Source organism: Meleagris gallopavo, chromosome 1 (assembly GCF_000146605.3).
Source record: "Meleagris gallopavo isolate NT-WF06-2002-E0010 breed Aviagen turkey brand Nicholas breeding stock chromosome 1, Turkey_5.1, whole genome shotgun sequence".
NCBI classification, from domain to species: domain Eukaryota; kingdom Metazoa; phylum Chordata; class Aves; order Galliformes; family Phasianidae; genus Meleagris; species Meleagris gallopavo.
Window position 1 is genome coordinate 2,535,302 of NC_015011.2, and position 21,942 is coordinate 2,557,243.

The window sequence follows — 21,942 nt, forward strand, 5'->3', positions numbered from 1 at the left end:
CTCCTTCTCCTTCTCCTTCTCCCTCTCCTTCTCCTTCTCTTCTCCTTCCCCTTCCCCTTCTCTTTCTTTCTATTCCTTTCTTTTTCTTTTTCCTGAACTATTCCTTCAGTTTATCCTGATCATTTTGTTTTTGAAGTTCTAATCATTCAGGGAAATACCCTGGTTCTAACACTTTGAAAATTAGGCATTGAATTCCCAGAGATAAGAGACAGGCAACAACTATTGGAGATGCACCTAGTTGAGCTCTTGCTTGCACCTCTGTATGACAAGTTCTTACTCTCTCATCATTGACATCCTGTGGCATTCTGGACTCTGTCCTGAGCAATGAGAATCTCCTGTGAGCACAAACTGCAATACAATGGGCAAGTGTGGCACGATGAGTTTGACTCCTGGGTCAGGGAGTACTCCTCTATGTGTGGTCCTGCAAAGCAGTACAGAGTTTCCTCCTGCAGAGTGACAAACATCCTTTGAAGTGTCAGTCATATCACTCAGCATTGATTTTTCTTCTAAGGTTTCTTCACTGCTCCCGTCCCATCCACCAGGCTTTCCATTGACAAGGAGTTTTGCATAGGAAATGCAAAGTGCTGCACTGGATCTGAGCTCTTACAAATGAGAGTCCCTGCTCTCTGTATAAGCATGCTGTTAAGCATCATTATGTACAATGAATTTCACATTGCAGAGGCTTTGTAGCACCTTACTGGAGGAATTTCTTAACGAGGGATGGAGTTCAGCACATAGTTTTGCCACCAGTGCCATGGGATGGGTTGAGTGAAGCTTTTTCATTGCACAGCTGGGAAGTACTTGGTGGCTGTAGCTTTGTAATTACTTCTGTCTGTCTAGCCTTTATGTTCCTGCACACACACACATGCAGTTATGCACCAGGCTGAAGAGGAAATACTGAATGAAGGCAACAGCTGGATCCAGTGTGTGACAAGTCACGAGGAACAGTTTTTCTTTAAACATCTTTTTATGTACATCTTGGTGCTGCTCTTCCCAGCCCAAGCATCGCAAGAATTAATTAATCTCAGAAATGCTTCGCCTAATTTGGAAAAATGGAATTTTGCTAAATACTGGTTCTGCCTGTACAAATTTGCCCCCTGCTTGGAGATCATGTGTCATGGAATAATTGCCTGGGGTAGGGCTGATGGGACTAAGAATTGAACCAGGAATGTGCTTGTTGCTTGTTGCAAATCCCTGCATGCCACTGTCCCTTGCACTGCTCTATCCCTTGCACTGCTTCCTCTCCCTCCCAGATGTAGTTCCTAATTTGAGCCAGATTACCCTCAAGGAGCTTTGTATCAATAAGAAACTTCAGTTTTCCATCTTCAGCCATGTGTCCTCCTTAGAGCTGTTTGCCCACCACAGAGATTTGATCTTTGTGGTTGTCAGGATAGGCACGAACTGGGGAAAGGAGGGGTGAGGTTTTGTGAATGAGAGCTTTCTCCATCAACCTGTGGTCCCAGGGAAGAGCTGCGGTGGAGCGAGGTTTGGAAAGACCTCAGCTCGTAGTCTGTTTCCTTTTCCTTTTAATGTGTTTGCTCTCTAATGTGTGTTGACACAGTAAATACACATGTTTGTACAAACATCCCAGCAGAGGGTTGCTTTGAAAGCCCCTTGTAGAGGATAGGAAATGTGTGTGGCAGATGTCGGGAGGCGACCCGCTGCCTGGTACTCATCACTTTTGCCAATGGTGCTTGAAATCATCTTCATCAGGAGGAACTTGATGGGACAGCTCAAGACAGAGGATGCCTTACTTGGCGCTTTTTTTTTTGTTGTTGAGAGAGAGGGAATCCCAGCACTGGTCAGGTTCAGGAGGGTGTTCTTTACTCATTGCTAAGTGTTGCATTGGAAAAACCAAACTGTTATTGAGTATGTGGTGATGGTATGACCATCAGCTCATCTGGCTGTATTGAATATATGGTGACAACATGATCATCAGTTCATCTGTTTCGCTGTCCACAAGCCTCTCCTCCCCTTCAATGTACTGAATGGGGTTGAAAGCCTCTAAGTCTGCTGTGTAGGGTGATTCTGCAGAGAAATGTGGCTCATTCTGCATGTCCTGATCCTCATCCATTTCTCTTCTTCACTCCCAACCACCCCAGGAGGGGTATCCTCCCTTGCCAAGGAGAGTATATGTATGGAGGTACCCACACAACGGATGTGATTTGTGTCCATCAGCTCCCGTGGGTGCAGGCAGTTGGACAGAGGAGATGGCAGAAGTCCAAATGTGAGGACTGAGTGAGGAGCAACAAGTTAGGGATGAGCAATAGGAATGACAGAAACTACTCAGAGGAGCAGTGACAAAGGAAAACCAGTGTGGGGAGAGAGAATTCAAAAGGGAACCAGATAGAGTTCCTTTGAAATGGCACTTGGCAGTTTTTAGAGAGTACGGAGTATTATGAAACAGCCTTCTATGGTTAAATGCGTATCTTCCACATCAGTTTGTCTGTAATTACTCTTCCTAGTTGACTAACCCAATTTTTACTCTTGATATACCATTAATTGTCCTCCTTGCTCAATTTCAACAGTGTGATATAACCAGGAAACAATGTGTTCATGGGATCCTCCAAGCGAGAACAAGACATGTATGTATGCAAAAGGGACAGTGGTTGCAAAGCCATTGTAGTTTTTCCTTCGTTTCCTATTGTCAGCTCTGCACAAATGACAAGTTGTGTTAGTCCTGACCTGCAAGATGCCCAGCGGCCTGTTTTCTGCTAAACTAAAACAATCAACAGCTCTAGGTCTACAGTTCTTGCTCTGTGTGAGTTGGTTTATAAGTATGTGACAGCATAGCTCTCAAGAGGTAAACTGATCAAGGTATATGTCTTCAACCCAACTCCTTTAGGAGGACATGTTGAACGTTACTCTCAAAATTAAACATTTCTGTAATAAACCATCTACATATTTTTTTTCCACATGGACAGCAAGGAAAGGGTGAATGACCCATCTGTGAAAGATGCCAGACAGTCAGTCACTTGGGCTGAAATTTGTCTCACCTAATGTCAGCCATCAGCACTGAATCGAAATGAGTTGCCATTTATAGATAATGGAGAGAGACTGGCATCTCCTGAAAGCAATTCACTCCATCTGCCTGAGACACCTATTTAGGATGGCACGATTAGCCCTGTGGTGAAACCTGTCTCTTTCCATTGACTAGAGGGGAAACTTGCCTGACTCAGTAGGTGAGATGTCTGATTTTCAGGAAGACCATGTTAAACAAGATGAATTCCACATTGAATGCATGCCTGGAAGGCATGCAGGTAGCCGGTGACAGGAAGACATCTCTGGAGCCAGACAGAACAGGGCTGCTCAATCCCTATCCATTTGTTGTCAGGTTGGTTTAGTTTGCCTCTCTCCAGCCTTTGCTTCCCAAAATATCCTGCTTTGGTCTGGGGCTGGAAGTGGCATCTCATTTTGTTGTGATTTGAAGAATAGATGAGAACAGGCTGTTGTAAGAAGGATAAGATCTGAATGGCTTCTTCCATGTCACTGCAAGGAAGGAAGATTATGCCACTCCTATTGTACAGACAGGGCACTTGGGATACAAAAAGCATGAGCAGTAGCAAAGGGAATTTGACAACAGGCACAGCACAGGACTCAATGTCCAGATGCTCCTCTGAGGTTATTTATGTGGTGTTTGGGGTCTGAACAGGCTGTCCATGATTCCACAGTAGCCGGCTCGATAATATTTCCTAGAAGTTGGCTTCTGACCTTCAGAAACAGGAATTTGGAAATTTAGACACTGTCACCTCTGGGAGCTTCTCCTCCCAGACCCACGCTGCCCCTAAAAGTTCTACTGTGCCAGGACATGTCACCTGGATCGTTTTGGATCATTTCTCTTTGTTGCCTCATCCTTGGAGACACTTGAAGTCATGCTGGAAGGAGCTCTGATCAGTCTGATCGAGCTGTAGGTATTCCTGTTTATGGCAGAAGAGTTGGACTAGATGACCTTTAAGGATCTCTTCCAACTCACATGATTCTATGATTCCTTTTTGGGGAAGAGCTGACACTAATATGCCCAAATCCTGTTACAGTGTTATGGGTGTTTGGGGCAAAGCCTAGAAAGCAGGTTGCAGGTTTGGGGCAAAGATATCAGGGTGACACACCCCAGAGCTGTGTCCCATCAGGGCTGGCGTTGCTCTGGGACATCTGAGAGAGCCAGGATTCCTATAGGGGACCCATTCCATATAGCTGCTGACACCCTGTGGCTGTCGGGAAGAAATGCAGTGACTTTTTCAGAAAGGTTGGGCAAATTTGGGTTTGAAAAAATGTGCTTCCAGGAAAAAGAAAAAAAGCGACTGTTCTCAGGAAGAATAAATAATAATAATAATAATGATAACAACAAAAAGGAAACAGATTCCCCAGACGGTTCCCAGCTGTGCTTTTTAGTGCTACTGCAGGGATAAAGGTGGCAGCTGGCTGGTCAGCAGCCTGCTTGTGGCTGTCCCTGTTCTGCTCCCAAGGCCATGGGTTGAGGGCGAGCAGCTTCGAAGGGCTCCCAGTTCAGGAGATGGATGGGGGAGAAGTGATTGAAAACAGAAATGGCCAAATCCCCCCCAAAATAAGTTCTGTAACTCTTCCTTCACCTCGGTGTGCCTCCTTTTGTAGTTTGTTTGCCACCACTGCCAAGATGTTTCCTCTCAGAATATTTTCCCCTCTGTGTTTTCTTTCCTGACTGCCAAGAGTTCTGTGTACAAACACGAGTTTCTCCCATTTATAAACAACCATCTACTCCTCCAAGAGAGCCGAACGAAAACAGAGCAAAATAAAAAGGAGATGCACGCTCGTCTCTGCTCTGCTCTGAAACACAAAGGGGTGGGAAGGAGTTGTTGGCCCAAGACAAAATTGGCAGGGGAATAAGTTTTAGCTTTGAAGATGAGAGAAGAAACAGTCGATTGTCACAAAGAGAGAGAGCATGTCCCTTTAAACCACAAAGCCTTCAAAGATAGCCCCGAGTCCCAAAAATAAAGGCTGCACACTGCCTTCCTCTGTCACTCCTGGACAGAAATAGTAGTCTAGTGGGAACCATTAGAGCCGTGATGAGAAGAGTCAGTCTGCTCCGATGAATGCGGAGAGCCCAAAGGCTGCTCCTGGGGCAGCTGCTCGGGCTTTGGTCTCCATCACCCAGACCGACATTGCTCACAGAGGCAAATCTTGCACTGGGGAACATGGCTTTTGCCTTCCAGCATGGAAATGAGGCACCTGCACTGATGTAAGATTGCTCCCCGTGGCCCATTTTGTCTCCTGTCCTTTGTCTCTTCCCATTTTAAATGTCCCAAGGAACTGGGGGGCTCAGGCTGAGTTCAGGGCTATCAATGATACCAGTACCTCAGGAGTCCCTCATGTGGGATTTTATGGCACATCCATCTCTTTGTGACAGAGTTATGCCTCCTGCATCCCCTATGGATGTGTCCCCCCCTCTTTGGGACAGCTCGTGACCTGCTTTCATCGGTATAAACTTCCCTGAGAGTGCTAAAAACACAGAGATGGACCCAGACAAAAACAAAAACAAACAAACAAAAAAACAACAAAAAAGGGCAGGATGAGCTTATCGATTATGGAGGGATGCTGGCTTTGGTGGGGTGTCCTTTCAGAAGGCCCCAAAGCTGATGTGGGGACGGTGGGTGGCAGTGGGACAGCTACTGCAGCTGCGCCATCTGCTGCACACACAGAGAACCTTCGGCCAGAAAGGAGTATTTGGGGCTGCAAGGGACGAAAAATAATAGACAGCCCATCCCCAACATCTTTTCTGCCCTCTTTTTTTTGTGCAGGTATATACCGCAGGCAAAGAAAAGCTTTGATTTGGCGTGAGAAGGATTGGTTAAGCGACTATTTAAAAGCAGTTTAAAAAAAAAGTTGTTTAAAAGGGCTCTGCAAAATATCTCCAAAAGTATGTGAAGGTCTACAAACCTGACATTCTCGTATTTTGTTTCAATTTCATAAAACGGATCCAATTTCACGACAACAAAACCTTGGAAACAGGGAAGGTTTTTCCTCAGAAGGAGACCAGGTTTTGGGACAGGGTGAGCAAGTGGTGATGGTGGTAAAGAGGCTGTTTCTATGTAAATTCTCAATGTTTGAGATGTTTCAAGCCATTGTTTGGATGGAGATCAGTGTATTTGCCTTGAAATGTGCTGGGTTTGGCATATTATATATCCCCAAGTTGGAATTTCACTAAATAACCCCCTGTACCCTTAAGAGTATGAAAAAAACAGCACTGACACAACCTGGCAGTAGTGTCTAAGTAGTTTAAAGGAAAATAGTTGCACCCTCTTGGGAGGTTTTGAGGTCCTGACACAGCTGCCCAGAGAAGCTGTGGATGCCCCATCTCTGGAGGTGCTCAAGGCCAGGTTGGATGGTGCCCTGGGCAGCTTGATCTGATGAGTGGCAACCATGTCTTTGGAACTTGATGGTCCTTAAGGTCTCTTCCAACCCGACCAATTCTGTGTTGATTTTCATAGTCCCCAGTCTACATTGGTTCCTCTGTAGTTCCTCCTTCCACTTGCATGGGATAACCTCGTTGAGTTACACCAGTACAAAGCTGGAGACGATCACTGGTTGCTCTTAGGAGTGACTGCTGAAACTGGGCCATTGCTTCAGTGAAAGAGGATTATGCTCGTAGACCTTTCAGTTACCAGACTGTGCTGAGAGAGAAGAGAGTGAAAGGGTTGATAAAAGGGAAGGAAGGAGTCAGCATCTGGAAGCTTTTTCCAGTAGTACAGAGTAAAAGGACAAAGCCAGGAGAGCCATGTGAACAGAGGGGAAGAGCAGCACAGATGAAAGCGGGAGTAATTACGCATCTCAATACCCTCCCTCCCAGGCAGCACTTGGCAGGTATATCTGATCCCCGGGTCTTTTGTGTCATGACTGGCACTTGCTGTATTGATGCTGAACTCCTGACCTTGCCTTGTCTTGTGCTGCGACCTTATGTCAAAACTGCTTTGGGTAGAGTTTCACTGCCAGGGTTACCTTGAGGTCCCAGAGGAAAGTGATCCCTCATCTCCCATTATAGTGACACACTCTTGCCGACTCTCCCAAGCCCATGGGAGGTAGATGAGGGCTATGGAGATATGAGAGGATCATGGCCAAGGTATTCTTCTCTCACATTCCCATCACCAAGTGTGCAGCTGAGCTTTCTGAATGCTCCTGCCTCGCTTGATGCATTTAGGATAGTGGGGGAAGATCCTGCTTGGGCTCCCTGTAGTCCTGAGACCCAGGAGTGTGACCAGTCTTTCTGGGAAGCACTCCTATGCTTTTTCCCAAATTCTGCTATTGAAGCACCAATTTTAACAGTGATGTAGTAGTTTCTCCTGTAAACTATTGGTTGCTGTTCTTTATAAGACTCAGACATTTTGGTGTCATGATAAGCCTTCTGAGTCCTTTGATGGGGCAGCCCAACTTCACCAACACTTCTGTGTAGCATCTGATTCCTGTCTTAGCAGCCAGCCCCCAACCTGAATAGCTCAGCAAGCCTTCCTCCTCTCCCAGGAGTCCCCTGCCTCCATCCAAGTGGAATAATATGTCAGTATTGCCTGCTAAATCCCTCTGATTCTCTTAATACTCTCTTGATTGTGCCTTGTGTCTTGCCCTCCATGCTGTACAGCTCCTTTAGGGCAGATCCCAGCAGAATTCCTAATCCTTTTAAGTGCACAGGGAGAGCTTTATTTCCTCCACAGGGTGGGCAGCTTTATCCCCATGGACCTGTGCTGATGCTCTACAGAACACAGAGTGTGGTTGGCTGGAAGAAAATCACTCCCTGTATTCCTCAAAAGCTAAGTTACCACCTTGTGTCTCCTTGTCCATAGAGACCTTGCACTGATAGTAATGTAAGCTGCCATTTAACTGTGTTAAAAGCATACCTACTTGGCCATCATTTTAAAATTTGTCTGTATTAGTTTTAGATAATTTGGTCAAAGGCTTTGCATACACATTTGTCTAATCTGACTGATGTCAAGGAACGTCTGTGATTAAGGGTCTGGAGACACATGCTGTTCTCATGCTATCGGAGATAGCAATTACTTCACTTACACAATACTTTCCCCTTGAAGATTTCCAATACCAATCAATTTTTGTCTCTCTTTTGCCGTCTCTGGAGGTGTCAGTGGTAATGTGCTGAGAACTGTGGTTGTGTGATCATATGATCACCTGCTTTCCACTGTGTGACCCTCTGAGCTAAGAACTGTACAGTGGTGCATGTCACTTAGGCAGCATCTTTTATGGTCTACTCTTCAAGAACCTCCACTTAACTTTTCCTGTACCACAGAAACTATCCCCCCAAAATGACCAAATCATTTATCAGCACAGACTGACATGAGAGCATTTCTGTGAGGGTAAAGCAGTAGGACTCAGTACAGGAGGCTGGATGTTTTGGAGATCCTTTGCCTTGATGAAGTCAAGGTGCTGTGTAGAGTGTTTAGGGCCATTTGGAAGATACTGCAAGCAATAATTGGTGGTGCTTCTTTCTGGAAACATTAAGGATGTGGAGAAGGAAGACCTGAGCATTTGCTGCATCTCTGAGCAACAAGGGATTTGTTTGGTGTGGTCTTTTCTGTAGGATTTTGGAGGGTTGGCTGTCTTTCCATTCAGTAGTGACTAGGAACATCTTGGAGTTTGTTGCTGGACACTGAAGTTTAGTTCAGTAAAGTGATATGTGGTTTTTGTAGGAGAGGAGCAAAAATTAGTGGTCTTTGGAAGACAAAAATTATAAGAAATGGTTTTTGGTCACTAATGAAGGACTGGATGATGAGAGATGAGAGAAAGCCTTGGGAAGAAGGAGGGCTCAGTGAGACACAGCTGAGCTGAGATGGCTGCTCAGGGAGTTTTTGTCTTGCTGGAGGTTAGCTGAGAGGAGAGTGGGGACTAACTAGGGATTGGATTTGGGACTAATGCTACTCATTCATTTCTGGATGGTGGGAAATATGTTATGTGCATAAGGAGAGACATGTCCCATGATCAGACATCAGACAAGAGAAAAGGGACTGTTGGTGGGCTGGTAGATGAGAGCAGCCTTCAGTGGAGCAGTGGCCTATAGGAAATGAAGGGAATAGGCCTAGCCCACTGCTGCAGGGTTGGGTCACTTTCCTGGAAGCTTGTGTGAAAGGGGAGAAAGGCTAAGCATGGACCTTTGTCCTCAGATGGGCTTTCCTTTTTATCTAAGGCAATATTGGAAGATAAGCTTTCACTCTTTCTATTTTATTTTTTTTTTCTTTCTGTGGATAAACATAGATTATGAAGGTTAGAAAAGCTTCGAGGGATGTTTTTTATCTGTTATTAAGTTCTTAATAGGTCACCTTGGCATTGAGAAGCCCAGGAGCTTGAAACAACAAGCAATTGAATTACAATAACCTTTGCAGAGCACAACCCCATCAATGGGTCTGGGGCCCAGAGATACGTGGGACCTCATTATCTTGACCTTAGCCCCGGGATGTTAACCAACAAAAAGGACTGGGCAGAAAGGCTGATTTCCTTCTGAGGATTCTCCTTCAGGTTCCCTTTTTCCCACATATTTAAGAGATAACACCTCTCCACGTTGCTGACAGGAATTGTTCCCAAGCCATCATTCCATCCATCCACATAAGCCTTCTATGTTACAGAAGAATGAGCAAAGAGCTCCAAACCCCGGGTTTCTCAGTTTTTATTTATGTGTCATAGCCCATCTTTCCATTTCTCTGCAGCCATTCAGAACTAGAGTCTGAAATGAATATCATTGCAAGACCAGAGAACCTTACTTGACCAAAGATATAATCTCTGAGATATGATTTTGGATTTGAATTGTTTAGAGGAAGTGGTGAAAATGCCCAAATCCTCAGCAAAGCAGATACTCTGGTCTGCTTCTATTATGCTGTAAAGGGAAATTGCAAATGCTTCTGCACATCTTACAAGTTATGGTTGATGCATGGAGCCACAGAGGGCACTGTCCTACCCACCATGTGTTAAAGTGTTCAGATCAGATCCTTGTGTTGTCTGCTACGGAGAGTGGGTGCCTTTCGGGGGATTTCTGTGCTGTTCAGGTGTGTTCCCACCCCAGAATCTGCTGCTGTGTGACAGTGCACTTCGCACACTTGTGTTCATCTTCACCTCATCTCATAACCACTCAGTCGTGACTGAGTCCCCATGGCACGTTGTTGGGTGCATCCTGAGTCCAGGCGGATGAGCATCACCATGTGCACATGTCACTGGGTACCTTTGTGTTGCAACCTGTTTGAGCATTTCCAATGTATGGTGTGCTACTGGGTTGATGCATGCTCTGCTGTGCCTCTGTAAGCTGCTGCGTGCCCTCCTGCCCATGTGTCCATGGGAGTGCCTGGGTCTTTGCATGCCTCCCATTGCCCAAGGGCAGCTGGCTTCCTCTCAAATGACATAGTATCATGAAGATCCGTGGGTGTCTCAAAGCTCACCCCGTCTGACTGCAGTCAAAGGGCCCATTGTGGTGCTGCTCTGTACCCAAGAACAGACACTTATAAAGGACTTGTATTCCAGGTCCTTCCCACGTCGCCATCCATCTGTCCTCAGATCATCCCATAGGATTATCTACCACAGCTTCTGAGCAATCCCGTGTAAGGATTTGTGCTCCAGGCCAAAACTGTGTGAATATCTTTGTTTCTGGCCAGTCCTATTCACAGACAAGCTTTGTTTTTATATGTTTCTGACCCAAAACCATACAGGGCTTTGAGTCTGATAGTGCTACTTGTGTGAGCTTTGATCTATAGTTTCACTTCTGCTTAAGATCCGACCAGAGTCATCAGGTAATTTGGCTTGTATGCCGTGCAAGTTGCCACCCAAAGAATGTTCTTGTATGCTGAAGTTTCATTTTTACACTCCTTTCTTTTTTTGCTTTTTTTTCCTCCCTGAATATCAATCAAAATCCACTCTAACTGAAAGCATCTATTCAATTTTTTTGCACGAAGAATCAGGACTGCACAGTTGGCAGCCCTGCCCATGACAGAGGGCTTGGAATTAGATGATCTTTGAAGTCCTTTCCAACCCAAGCCATTCTATGATCCCATGATTCTATCACTGGTGGCAGTATCAGGGTAAATGTTTAAAAGCTAGCCATCTCCTCCCCAAAGTGTTGCTGATAATGAAATACCACCAGTGTTGGACAAACTGAAGTAGCTGAGGTTTTGTACTCTTCATGTCATGACTGTTGGCTTTATGTATATCTGAACTCCTGGCATGCTGAAAAATTGGAATAACTCTTTGACATGCAAGGAGATACTTACAGCTACCAAGTGCAGCATATTCTCTTTCAGATTGTTCAATGGGATGCTGTTATTTGGAGGAGATGACTTCATAGCTGTAAAGTAGCCATAAATGTGCTGCAGAGAGACAAATGCATAATCCAAAAGCGCCATCATAGAGTCCATGAACAGTGTGACAACAGGATGGCCCTTGAGATGATCCATTGGGATCATAAATACCAGCATTCAGGAGCAGGGCCCTCACTATGAGCACAGAGCTTGGCTTCTAGCAATGTCAAATAGAGAATCTGGGGTGCCGTATAGAATGTGGTAAGAAAAATGTCTGGTTAAATAACCGATGGATGAAGAGAGCTTTGTTCCTAGAGTGACTAAAATCTTGCAGTGCTTATAACCCAGACTCAAAGGATATTATAGGATCCTTGGAGATACCTGTGAGAAACAAGCAGAATAGTCCCATGTTCCTCCCTTGCTTTTGCTCTCATCAATGATGGCAAGTCTTTCCCCAGCATAGTGTCCTTTCCTCAAAGTAGCTACTCAGATGGACAGCACTTGCAAGAGCCTCAGTAAAGGCTTGTCTATAAAATATGTGACTACAGTGTTTAAATGTCCTCTTGGTTTGGTCAAATGCATGCCTGATGTAGACATCTGATCTCAGAGATGCCAATGGTCATCATGACATTTTCTAGGATATCTCTGCAGGCCAGTGCCTTTTGTTCCCTGCTTCGTTTTCCCTGGAGAGAGGGCAAAGTCTGATTTTTTCCAGTCTCAAATGGCTTTTATTTTAGGTTGCAGGGTTGGGGTAAGTGAAGAGTAAGTGTTCCTGAAATATCTATCAGCAAGAGCACATGCACTCCAGATACATGGGACTGAGGTGGCTGCTATCAGTGGAGCGAGGGCCAGAAGTTGTGATGCCTTCTGCAAAGGAAGGGGAAGGAATTATAGATGCAGGGCTCTGGCTCTTGCATGTAGCATCACAGCCAAGTCCTCAGCATGGAGACTGGAGAGTAGAGGCCTCAGCCCCATGCCATAGGTGAGAGCCAGCAGCCTGCTAATAGGTTGCCTGGCCGGGCTTGTTGCTGAACACCAATCTCTTGGCAGACCATTACCTTGAAAAATGAGCTCTGCCGAGCTTGCCTTGTGTTGTTACAGACTAATGATTTGCATTGATTAGCACGTGGCTCACGACTGTCTAATTTATCAATCAGGGAGCGCCAGGGGATTGTGTGTAAATCATGCTTTCAAAAATGATGTCATCTGTCAGTGGGCTCATGGATGTGAAAGCTGCACACACCTGACATACTCTCCCTGATGAGGGGTAGAAAGGACCCAACCACCTCTTTGTCTTTCCCCCGTGTCCAGGTCTAAAGCTTGAACAATTGCTATTTGAATTTGAGGTGAGCCCTGCAGTCCAGCCATATCCTGGCTGGCCACACTTATGGCTGTAATTATTATTTTTATAGTATTGGTAGCAGTGATCATAAACCTACTGTGTTAGTTGCTGTCCAAACCAAGAACAAAAGTCTGGCCTTTTATTTACGTCTAATTTAGATCATAAATCCATTACGGCTGGGAATTTCTCTTGCTATAAATGTTAGTGGGGAAATAGAATGGAATGGCACGCTAGTCCCTTGCTGTGGACTATAAAAAAAGGGGACTTCTATCTGCTGTGAGTTGGTCTCCTGGCTTGCAGGATCCTCTGGCACAAAGCAGAAGGGTCATTCCAGTGTATCTTGCATCACTGCGTGCTTGATCCATTGTAACTCAGTGCCCCTTAAACACTAGACTCTAGTGAGTCTTCCCTGGAAGCAGAACTCTGAGGTTGGTCTCTCCAGAGTGCCTAGCATTGCCTCTGGTGACATGCTGCCATCCAGACATGTTTGGATCTGGATAGCATTGAGCACATGAGTGCTGTGACCAAACACTTGGCTTGTTAGGATCTTGCTCTCCATATGACTGAAGGTGCTCTCAGATCCGTACTTGGATGGAATGACTTGGTCAACAGAAGCAGCACCTGGAAGCTGTAAAAGAGAAGAGAGAGGACTGCTGGCTGTTAGGCACAAGAAAGAGATAGCTCACCCTTTGCTTTTTCAATTAGTGTTTCTAAAAGCCTCTTGTATTGGTAGATAGACAGGATTATTGAAATGTCATATTTTATTAGAAATTGATCTCCTGCTAATAGGCTTTAGGCAAATTAGAATGGATTATTCTATTGGAAAACATGCGGCAAAACAGGGAAATAGGGGGAAACAGAGTGCACCAGCTCCTTCCTTGTCTTTGCTGAGATCAGTGCAGCTACATCATGTAACCCAAATCAATGGAAAAGCAGAAGTAGGTTATCATCATGATGGCCTGACATTAGATCATACTCTGCTGAGTCTTTGCCCCCTTGCCATGTCAGAAACAGCAGCCAGCAGACTCTGTGTCCACTGGGGAATGTTAGGTTCATAAAATGGGGAGGAACTGACATTGGAAAAGCAATGAAGTATTAGAGGCCCCTGTGCAGTCGTAAGGCTGTGGCTGGGCACTGTTCAGAGCAGCCTGGATTGATGTGCTGGGCTGCAGGGCTGCTTGGATCTCTTGGAAATGAGATTTGCTCAGCCTTAATCCAATAGTAAGAAATAATGATGGTGATTTCAGAGAGAAGCCCTTGGAGAAAGAGATGCAGGGAGGACAAAGAAGAGATGCCTCAGACTACAGGGAGGACAGAGATTGTCCTCTGCTCAGCTCTGGTTTTCCCTATATAAAGTATTTCTTTCTTTCAGAGTCAGTGCCACTGTTTGCTCCCTTGCACCCAGGTGGAGGCAGTGAGGCCTGATTCTATGTCCTGTGGGGCTTTGCCTTTGAAATCCATTCTTACAATCTTCCTTAATCACCTCCTCTGGGATCTGGGGCAATTTCATGGCTAAAACAAACTGTCGCTGTTACTTGAGCAGGAACTGCCAGAGTGCTGTCTGGAAGCACTGGGGCTGGCGATGATGAATTCCCTCTAACTTCATCAGCCTGGGGTCTGCTGATTCTGCACAAAGCAGAGTGATGGGGAGGGAAGCGTTGGCTGAATGAGCCATGGTTCACCAAGCTCCTCATCCCCTTAGTTATTCATTTAATTATTTGTAATTACTATCAGCCAACCAGACTCTGCTCCTGCTGTCTTCCTATCCAGCTGTTGTCTGCCCTGTCCCAGCTCCCAAACACAATCTCAGGAGGCTTAGCTGGATTTTAAGGAGTATATGGGGGTCTCATTTTCACTCTGCTGATGCTCTGAGCAGGAATTTATGGTTTTAGAAGAGTAGAAAACAGCTCAGTACAATTGACACGGCAGAAGTGATGCAGACTTTTGCTGCCTATAACAAGACCAACCTACTGGGACAAGAAAATAGAGATGATGTGTTAGCAGATGTGCTGTGATCATTTTCATGGAACCTGCTTTTGAAGTGAATCTGAAGGCAATTTTGAAGGCAATAATTTGCCCATGCTTAAAATATTGGTATTTATATACTAGAAGATGAAGCATAACTAGATTTTTCTTGGATTAAACAAGACTGCATTATATTCAGAGAATCACAGAATGGCTTGGGTTGGAAGGAACCATCTAGTTCCAACCCCCTGGCATGGGCAGAGTTGCCATCTATTAGATCATGTTGTCCAGGGCCCCACCTAGCCTGGTCTTGAACACCTCCAGGGATATATTAATGTGCTCCAAACACTGATTCAGTCTATGACATCATGCCATGCCTGTAACACAAGCAGCTTAGATGCTGGGTTTTAGCAGAAGTGGCATTCCTCTACAGATCAGCTGTTTTACATTGTACTATTTGCAAATGCAGATATACAGTTTAAGACTGCCTTTCCCAGCTCTGCTGCTGGTTGCTTAGACCTCTTTCACAGCTCACTTCTTGGTATGAAGAACAGTGCTTCCCAAAAGTGACTATCCCCATCCAGCCTAGCAGAGGAAGAGTGTACTACCAGAACTGCGAGATCCTCTGATCATGGGGCAGGATCAGTGCTCTGATCTGCAAGGGAGATGTTTCTGTTGCTCTGCTGAGATTGAAGAAATTTGCTTTTTGCCATGACCATGGTTTGTCTTTCAATAGTGAGGCTGACTGCTTGCTGACACCTATTACTTCTTTGTCCTCCAACCCCACTGTTTTTCTTTGGTCTGTTTGAGATTGCAGGATCATAGAACCATTACAGTTGGAAAAAAAACGCTATGATCACATAGTCCAACAATCAGCCCATCCCCACCATGCCCTCTAAACTGTGTCCCATGCTTTAGGGAGTTTCTTTGTGTCCCTTACTTCAATAACCGTATGATTCCAACACCTAAAACCCATGACCCCTTCTAAGAAAGAAGTCTGATCGGCCACCAGATTGCAGAATCACAGAATGGCCAGGGTTGGAAAGGACCTTAAGGATCATGAATCTCCAACCCCCCTGCCACATGCAGGGAGTCTTGCCCAGGAGTCTGTTCTCAAACATTTCTTTCCTGTGGATTCATGGTAGCTGTAGGGATCCAGATAAAACTGGAAAGCATCAGTAAAATAATGGAAGGTATCTTTTACCTTCTTTCATCTTCCAGACCAATGGGCTCCTTGCCAGAATGCCTACAGGGCTAGCCATGACCAGTGTGGGAGTTCAGGAAAGACCAGAGCCTGTATCTTTAAAGATTAATAGTGTTGTTTGCTCATTAAGGAGATCATTTTGAAGCTAGCGCTAACCAGAACATTCGAGTGCAAGCATCTGTTTGCTACTGGGAGAGGATATTTATTGTCTGATACTTCAATGGATGTAAATAAACAGCCAGACCTAGATAATGTTCAGACAAACAAACAAACAGCTGCCAGAATAGGTCCCCTGGCAGTTGACCTTCGGGAAGCATCATGCTGATGTTTTAATAGCAGCCAGCTTTGCAGAATGAAGCCCAGCAAGCGCAGCCTTCCGAGAAGCAGGATTAATGTGCAGTCTGAATGAGCTGATCCCCAGGAGCTCTGCTTGTGTGTTGGCTGTGGGGCAATGGAGGATTATCAGGGTGCTGGGTAAAAAGTGGTTGGTGTCAGTCCTACGGGCGGTGGCAGGCATGGTGATGAGGTTGGATGAGGATTTAGAGTGCTGAGTAGGGCTGGTGTGCAGGCAGTAGGAACGGGTATTCCAGCAGTGAAGGTGATGAGCATGTTTGTGGATGAGTGCGTGCACATCTGGCAGTGGTAGTGATGGGCTGAGCATTTTTGGACTTGCGTTCAGTCCTGGAGCCCCTCCTTCCATTATTGCCTTGCTCTCCACCCTCCTACCCTCCTACCTTGCAGAGATGTTACTGGTTCACATCCAGATTCAAGGAGAAATCCCTCTGGACTCTCACTCAGGCTCTAATCTCACAGCCTATTAAGAACATCTCCAATGTAAGAATATCTGTACTTCAGTCAGAAGAAAACTCCATCTGCTTCAGCACTCCAGCTCCATGCTTACGGCTGATTTCAACTAATGAAAGCAAGAACAGAGGAAAATGCTGGTGTGTGCTTTGAGTTCTCTTGCATTCAGCAGCATGGGTATATTGTATTTGTGTCCCTGACATCAGTGATGACCACTTGCAAGCCTAGATTAGAATCTCCTCATTTCCCCTTTATAGACTCCTTGGCTTTTTTTCCCCCTCCAAACTCAAATGCTTTAATTCCAGTAGTTGCTTGGGAGTGGGGAACAAAACTCTAAGATAGATTGCTATTGTAGTGCTTGATCCTCAGCAGCAAGATTGTTCTGCGAAGATGGAGATCCTTTAGGCTCAGTGCCTGGGGTTGAGCATATGGAGGCCAAGGTTGAAGACAGAATAGGGGAGGACTTGATTTAGGGGCCAGACTTCTGGATGCAAGCTGCAGTATCATCTCTTTGCTGGCACAGGGCTTGCATAGACTTTGCAATGTGGGTGAATGTTACCAGACTTTTTGGCCACTTTGAATTTTCTCTTACCTTTTTTAATAGCTTTGACTAGAAGAAGAGATCTGTGCACTTACAGCTGTGAGGCTGTGTAGGCATGAGTGCACGTGTGCAGGCTTGCACATGTTCAGTGCAGTGAGCCCTCCCTCCCCTTCTGCACCATAATGATTTTGCAGCCAATTAGGTTAGCGATAGCTGTTAAATCCCTTCCATGTATCACTGTTTTCCTGGTGTGAAATCTCTGCAATCTTTTACCTGCACCAAGGGGAGATCCCAGGGGTCTGTGCCTCGTGTCTGTGCTTTTTGTTAACTCCAGCTGGTTATTTCTTCTGCCTGCCTCTTCTATCTCCAAGCTCCTTCTCCTCTAATGGGGCTGGCAAAGGCTGGGGATAGTGACTGAGCCTGGGGTGATAATTGGCTGCTTACATATCTGGTGGCCTACAGATCTGACCCTGATGATGCTGAGAAATCAAGGTCAAGGCAGCGAAAATGTGAGGTTTGTTTGGAGCAGCCACAGGGGATGAGAAATGGGGGCAAAGCTGAAGCAGCAGACAAAGCTCAGTCATTGCCCTCTGACAGTGAGAACTTGGTGCAGAGAAGTCCCCATAGGAAATTGGAAAGGCTTCTGTTACGGGGTTGTCTGAACTGCCTGGGGCAGTGCCTCAATGTACAGGTTCCTGTGTTTCCGCACCTTCAATCCTTTTTGCTTGTCCTTCCTTTCTTCTGACTGTCCTAAGAGGAAGAGTTTATCCTGAACTCATTGGCCTCTTTCTTCTTTACCTCACATGTGAACCATATCAGTGACTACTCTTAAGCAGAGACCAAGGAGATAAAGGTGTTCATTATGGACATGAATGAGCCCTTTCCTACCAGGTGCTCACTGATACTGGGAGGCATGGATGCTTGATGTTGGGCTTAAGGCCCAAACCTCTTTGTGTGCTAACACTGAGGAGTATGTTTCTATCAACACCAGATCCATCAATAAACCAACCACACATCCTCTGGTCTCCTTTGGAAAAGGTGATTTAGACTGGATATAAGAAAATAAGGTTTTTTGCAATAACGGTGGTGAGGCACAGGTTGCCCAGAGAGGTGATGGATGCCCCATCCCTGGAGACACTCAAGCTCATGTTGAATGGGGCTCTGAGCACCTGATCAGCTTGTAGGTGGTCCTGTTCAGTGCAGGGGAGTTGGATTAGATGACTTCTAAGGGTCCCTTCCAACTCATATGGTTCTATGATCATTGCAGCCCTTTGTTTATACAGGCTTTCCAGACCTTTGTTGTTCCCTTTTTTCCTTTCTGTTTTCCTTTCTAATACAGAAGATGATTCAGGCTCAGTTTTTTGGCAAAAAAAAAAGAAGTTGATCCAGAAGTAACAAACTCATGGCCAATGTGCCAGGGAACAGTGGGAATGGGTCTTGATACTGTCATTTTTCCATGGCATGTTATTTCCTTTTGGGTTGTTTTTTTTGTTTGGTTTTTTTTTTTTCTTTTCTTTTTTTTTCTCTCTGCTATCAATCTGCACAATTACAAACCAGGATCTGGAAGCATTTGATCTGCTTTTCTCAGAAGGATGCAGAGATCATCATTTGGAGCACAAAGCAGATCTGCTGTAACTTGGGAAACTAGGGAGGGGTACTGTAATGTTCGGATTGCTGTGGGATACAAGATTTTCAGGAACTGAGAGTAAACACAGTGAGGGAAGCAATGTAGATGCATCTCTGAATTGTGTGGTCATGAGTTTTGCTGAAATACTGAGTCTGGAATATCCAGATGGACCCAATACTTCTGTGGATAGATAGATTAACCTAAATTGTGATTATGCTAATGGAAAAATTAGAAACCTTCTTCAGCTGTTTTTCAGTCTATTCTCTACAGATTAACTTTAGAGCTGTAAAGAGAGAAACCTGTTGAATTTTGTGCACTTTCTTCTGTAGTTCTGTCTTACTGTCAGGGATAAACTGGGACAGTGTTCTCATAATTACAATTATTGAATGTCCCTGACTCCCTGTTATGAGTTGTAGCTGGAATCATAAGGTGTCATAATTGTGCAGGACGGATTTCAATATCAGATATAGGTAATCAACAAGAGAAATAGCCTATGTTGCATTGTATGTTCTGCAATAATATATTCCCCCATGGAATATTAGTAATAAGAACGATAATAATATCTGACTAGCATTTGAGTGAGTCAGTCTGGAAGACTCTTGTGTGTTTTTGCCTCTTTTGCTCATCATCACCACATTCTGTCCTTTATATCATAATTTTTGGTAAGATTTGTCCAGGCAGCAACAGTGATACACTGATAATAATACAACAACAGTTATACACTGATAGTGCCAGAGAAAATTAGCAAGATCTAGATTGTTCTTCTATGGATCTTCTGTGTTGATGGGACCACCAGCAGGAGTTTTGTGCTTTGTCCTTTAAGTGAGGACGCAAGGGAAAAGTTTATTTTGTGGTGATGGGGGTTGTTATCCAAAGGATGTGAACAAGAACACAATTTCTAATGATTATTTGCAGTCTAAATGGAAGGAGGAAAAACACTGATGTTGTCTCCCCACCTTTTTTTTGCTCTGCAGATCCGTGTGGATGGCACCACCAAGAACACGCTGGAGTATGAGATAGTGCAGGTGGTGGACACTGGCCCCATCTTAAGGGACATGGCCTTCTCAATGGATCATGAACACCTCTATATCATGTCTGAGAAGCAGGTAAGAAGCCCTGTCTAGTGTTCTGAAAGCTTTTAGCTTGATCATGCTATGGATGGCAGAATTGGACGTGAAATTCTCAGTGAACAGTTACTGCAAAAGATACTTGTGCACTGTTAAATATCTAATGATTGTGCTTAGAAACCATTGCACTTACACACTGATGAAGATTATTGAGAGGACAGGAGCACGGACCTAAGGGGGAGGAACCACCCCCAGCATCGCCTTATGCAGTTACACGTCCTACTGGTTACATGACAAGGAGCTGCTGTTGCATCTGCTGTGTACCACATTCTCTCCACCCCCATTCAAACTGTGGCTACATCTGCCACGGATATGAATAGAGTAAGTGCAAAGCTGAATCTTTTGGCTCCAAATGGAGTATTTGGAGTAGTTGGAGCTTTTCTGAGACACAGTGATCTAGAGTGGGAGAGACGGCCTGCCTTGGTGAAGACATGGTTTTGAGTGACATTCTTGTTATATTATTATTACTGAAAATACTACTGGCCAGAGTTCGTGGAAGATCCAATCTGGGTCTTCAGCATGGAATGACTGATTTTGGCAGAGTGCTTGATCGTAGGGAAGTTTGCTCCTTGAGTTGGGAAGAACTAGTTTGGCATGAAAAAAGTGATTGCTTGTAATTAGCCTTGTGAACATACAAGGACTTGATGTAACTGGTTGTTTTGTGCATGTTTGTAAAGCAGTCTTAGGATGGCTAGACAAAAGGGAGCAATGAGGGAATGTGGCAAGGCAATGCAAGTGCTCTACGTGCACTATGTGCTCTATGTGCACCTCCAGTTCTACTGCAGGCCACCAGTTCAAGAGCAGTGTGTTCACCCATACATTAGGGTTCATTGAGTAAATTCACCTCTCCTGACCTTGCACCATGTAAATGACACCAAATGTAAAACACAAACGTGATATGCTTCCTATTGCCTTCGCAAACTCCAGAAGTTCCCTAACACCAGATTCCCCTTTAGATATTGTGTCCTGTGCTTTGACCCTCTGTCAGCATTGTGCTGCAGTGGTCAACAGTCAGCAGTGTCCAGGACAGAAATGGGCCATGTTATCTTCTCTACTCCTCCACCATTATGGCAGGTTTTCCACCCACTAATTCCTGCCTCTTAAAAATGAAATGAATAGTCATCCCATCTCCACCTGTTATGATTTTATACACCTTCATATCCTCTTCAGGTGGCTGTTTTCTAGACTGTGGCTAATACTGAAATGATTAGCCTTTACCTTAGCTAGTTTTCCAAGGGCAATAAGACAGAGATATGTGTGGGTTTTGAGTGGAGGTAGTTAGTAGGGTTGCTGTGGTCCAGGAGCTCAGAATTCTGGGCTGATTGTTTTTCATCTCTGCATAGTCCGGGGAGTTATAGTTTCCAAAACTGCCATTTTGTGTGCTTAAAACACTTTATTTTAAATGTTTTCTGTGCCTGTGAGGTCTCTTTTGTTTCCATCTCTTTCCTCTAAGCTATGAATAACTCAAATATGGTTTGGGGAGTGGAGCAACTCTATACATTCATCTTCATTAGAGATGCTGTGAGATGTTAACACAGGAAAAAGGGTATGGTGACAGAGCTGGAACTTCTTTTTCATCTGCTCTTTTTCATAATGCTTGGAAGGATAGGATGCCTTCTCCAGTGTCAGTCACCTGCTGGGATGGGGTGGGAAGCTGGAGGCAAGTGATGCTAATGAACTTCTGTGAGACTTGTGAAAAGATACAATCTATTTACTATCATTTTAGTCAGGGAATCCTTTCATTTAAGTAGAGTGAGGCTTCCCACACAGTGAAAGCCTTGATGCCAAGGTGATACACCAAAATCTAGTCCACTGATTTCAGAGTTTCCAAGAGCATCCACTTTGGGACAGGTCCCTTCAGATCCCACCACTCTACACCTTTCACATTTACAAAGCTGAGATGTTTGTCTCCTAGTTGGTCTAGTAACACACACAGGAGCTCTCTTGATTCTCTCCAGGAGAGGGCAATGAGGAAAATACACGCTGCTCATCACTGTTTACTCAATTCCTATCTTTTATACAAGCCATTGCCCATTTTTGATTTTGTTTATGATACAGGAAGCAATGCAAATGATAGAGCTGC

General features: G+C 44.9%; 1 protein-coding gene across 3 annotated transcripts in view; it reads left to right on the forward strand.

Moving 5' to 3' along the window:
- Window positions 1-21,942, forward strand: part of PLXNA4 (plexin A4) — a 429,864-nt gene that overhangs the window by 194,604 nt on the left and 213,318 nt on the right. For all 3 annotated transcript variants that reach the window (XM_010711589.3, XM_003201828.4, XM_019614671.2), the window contains one exon: window positions 19,707-19,838. In XM_010711589.3, the coding sequence (XP_010709891.1) occupies window positions 19,707-19,838 (132 nt within the window). The remainder of the gene's footprint in view (window positions 1-19,706; window positions 19,839-21,942) is intronic.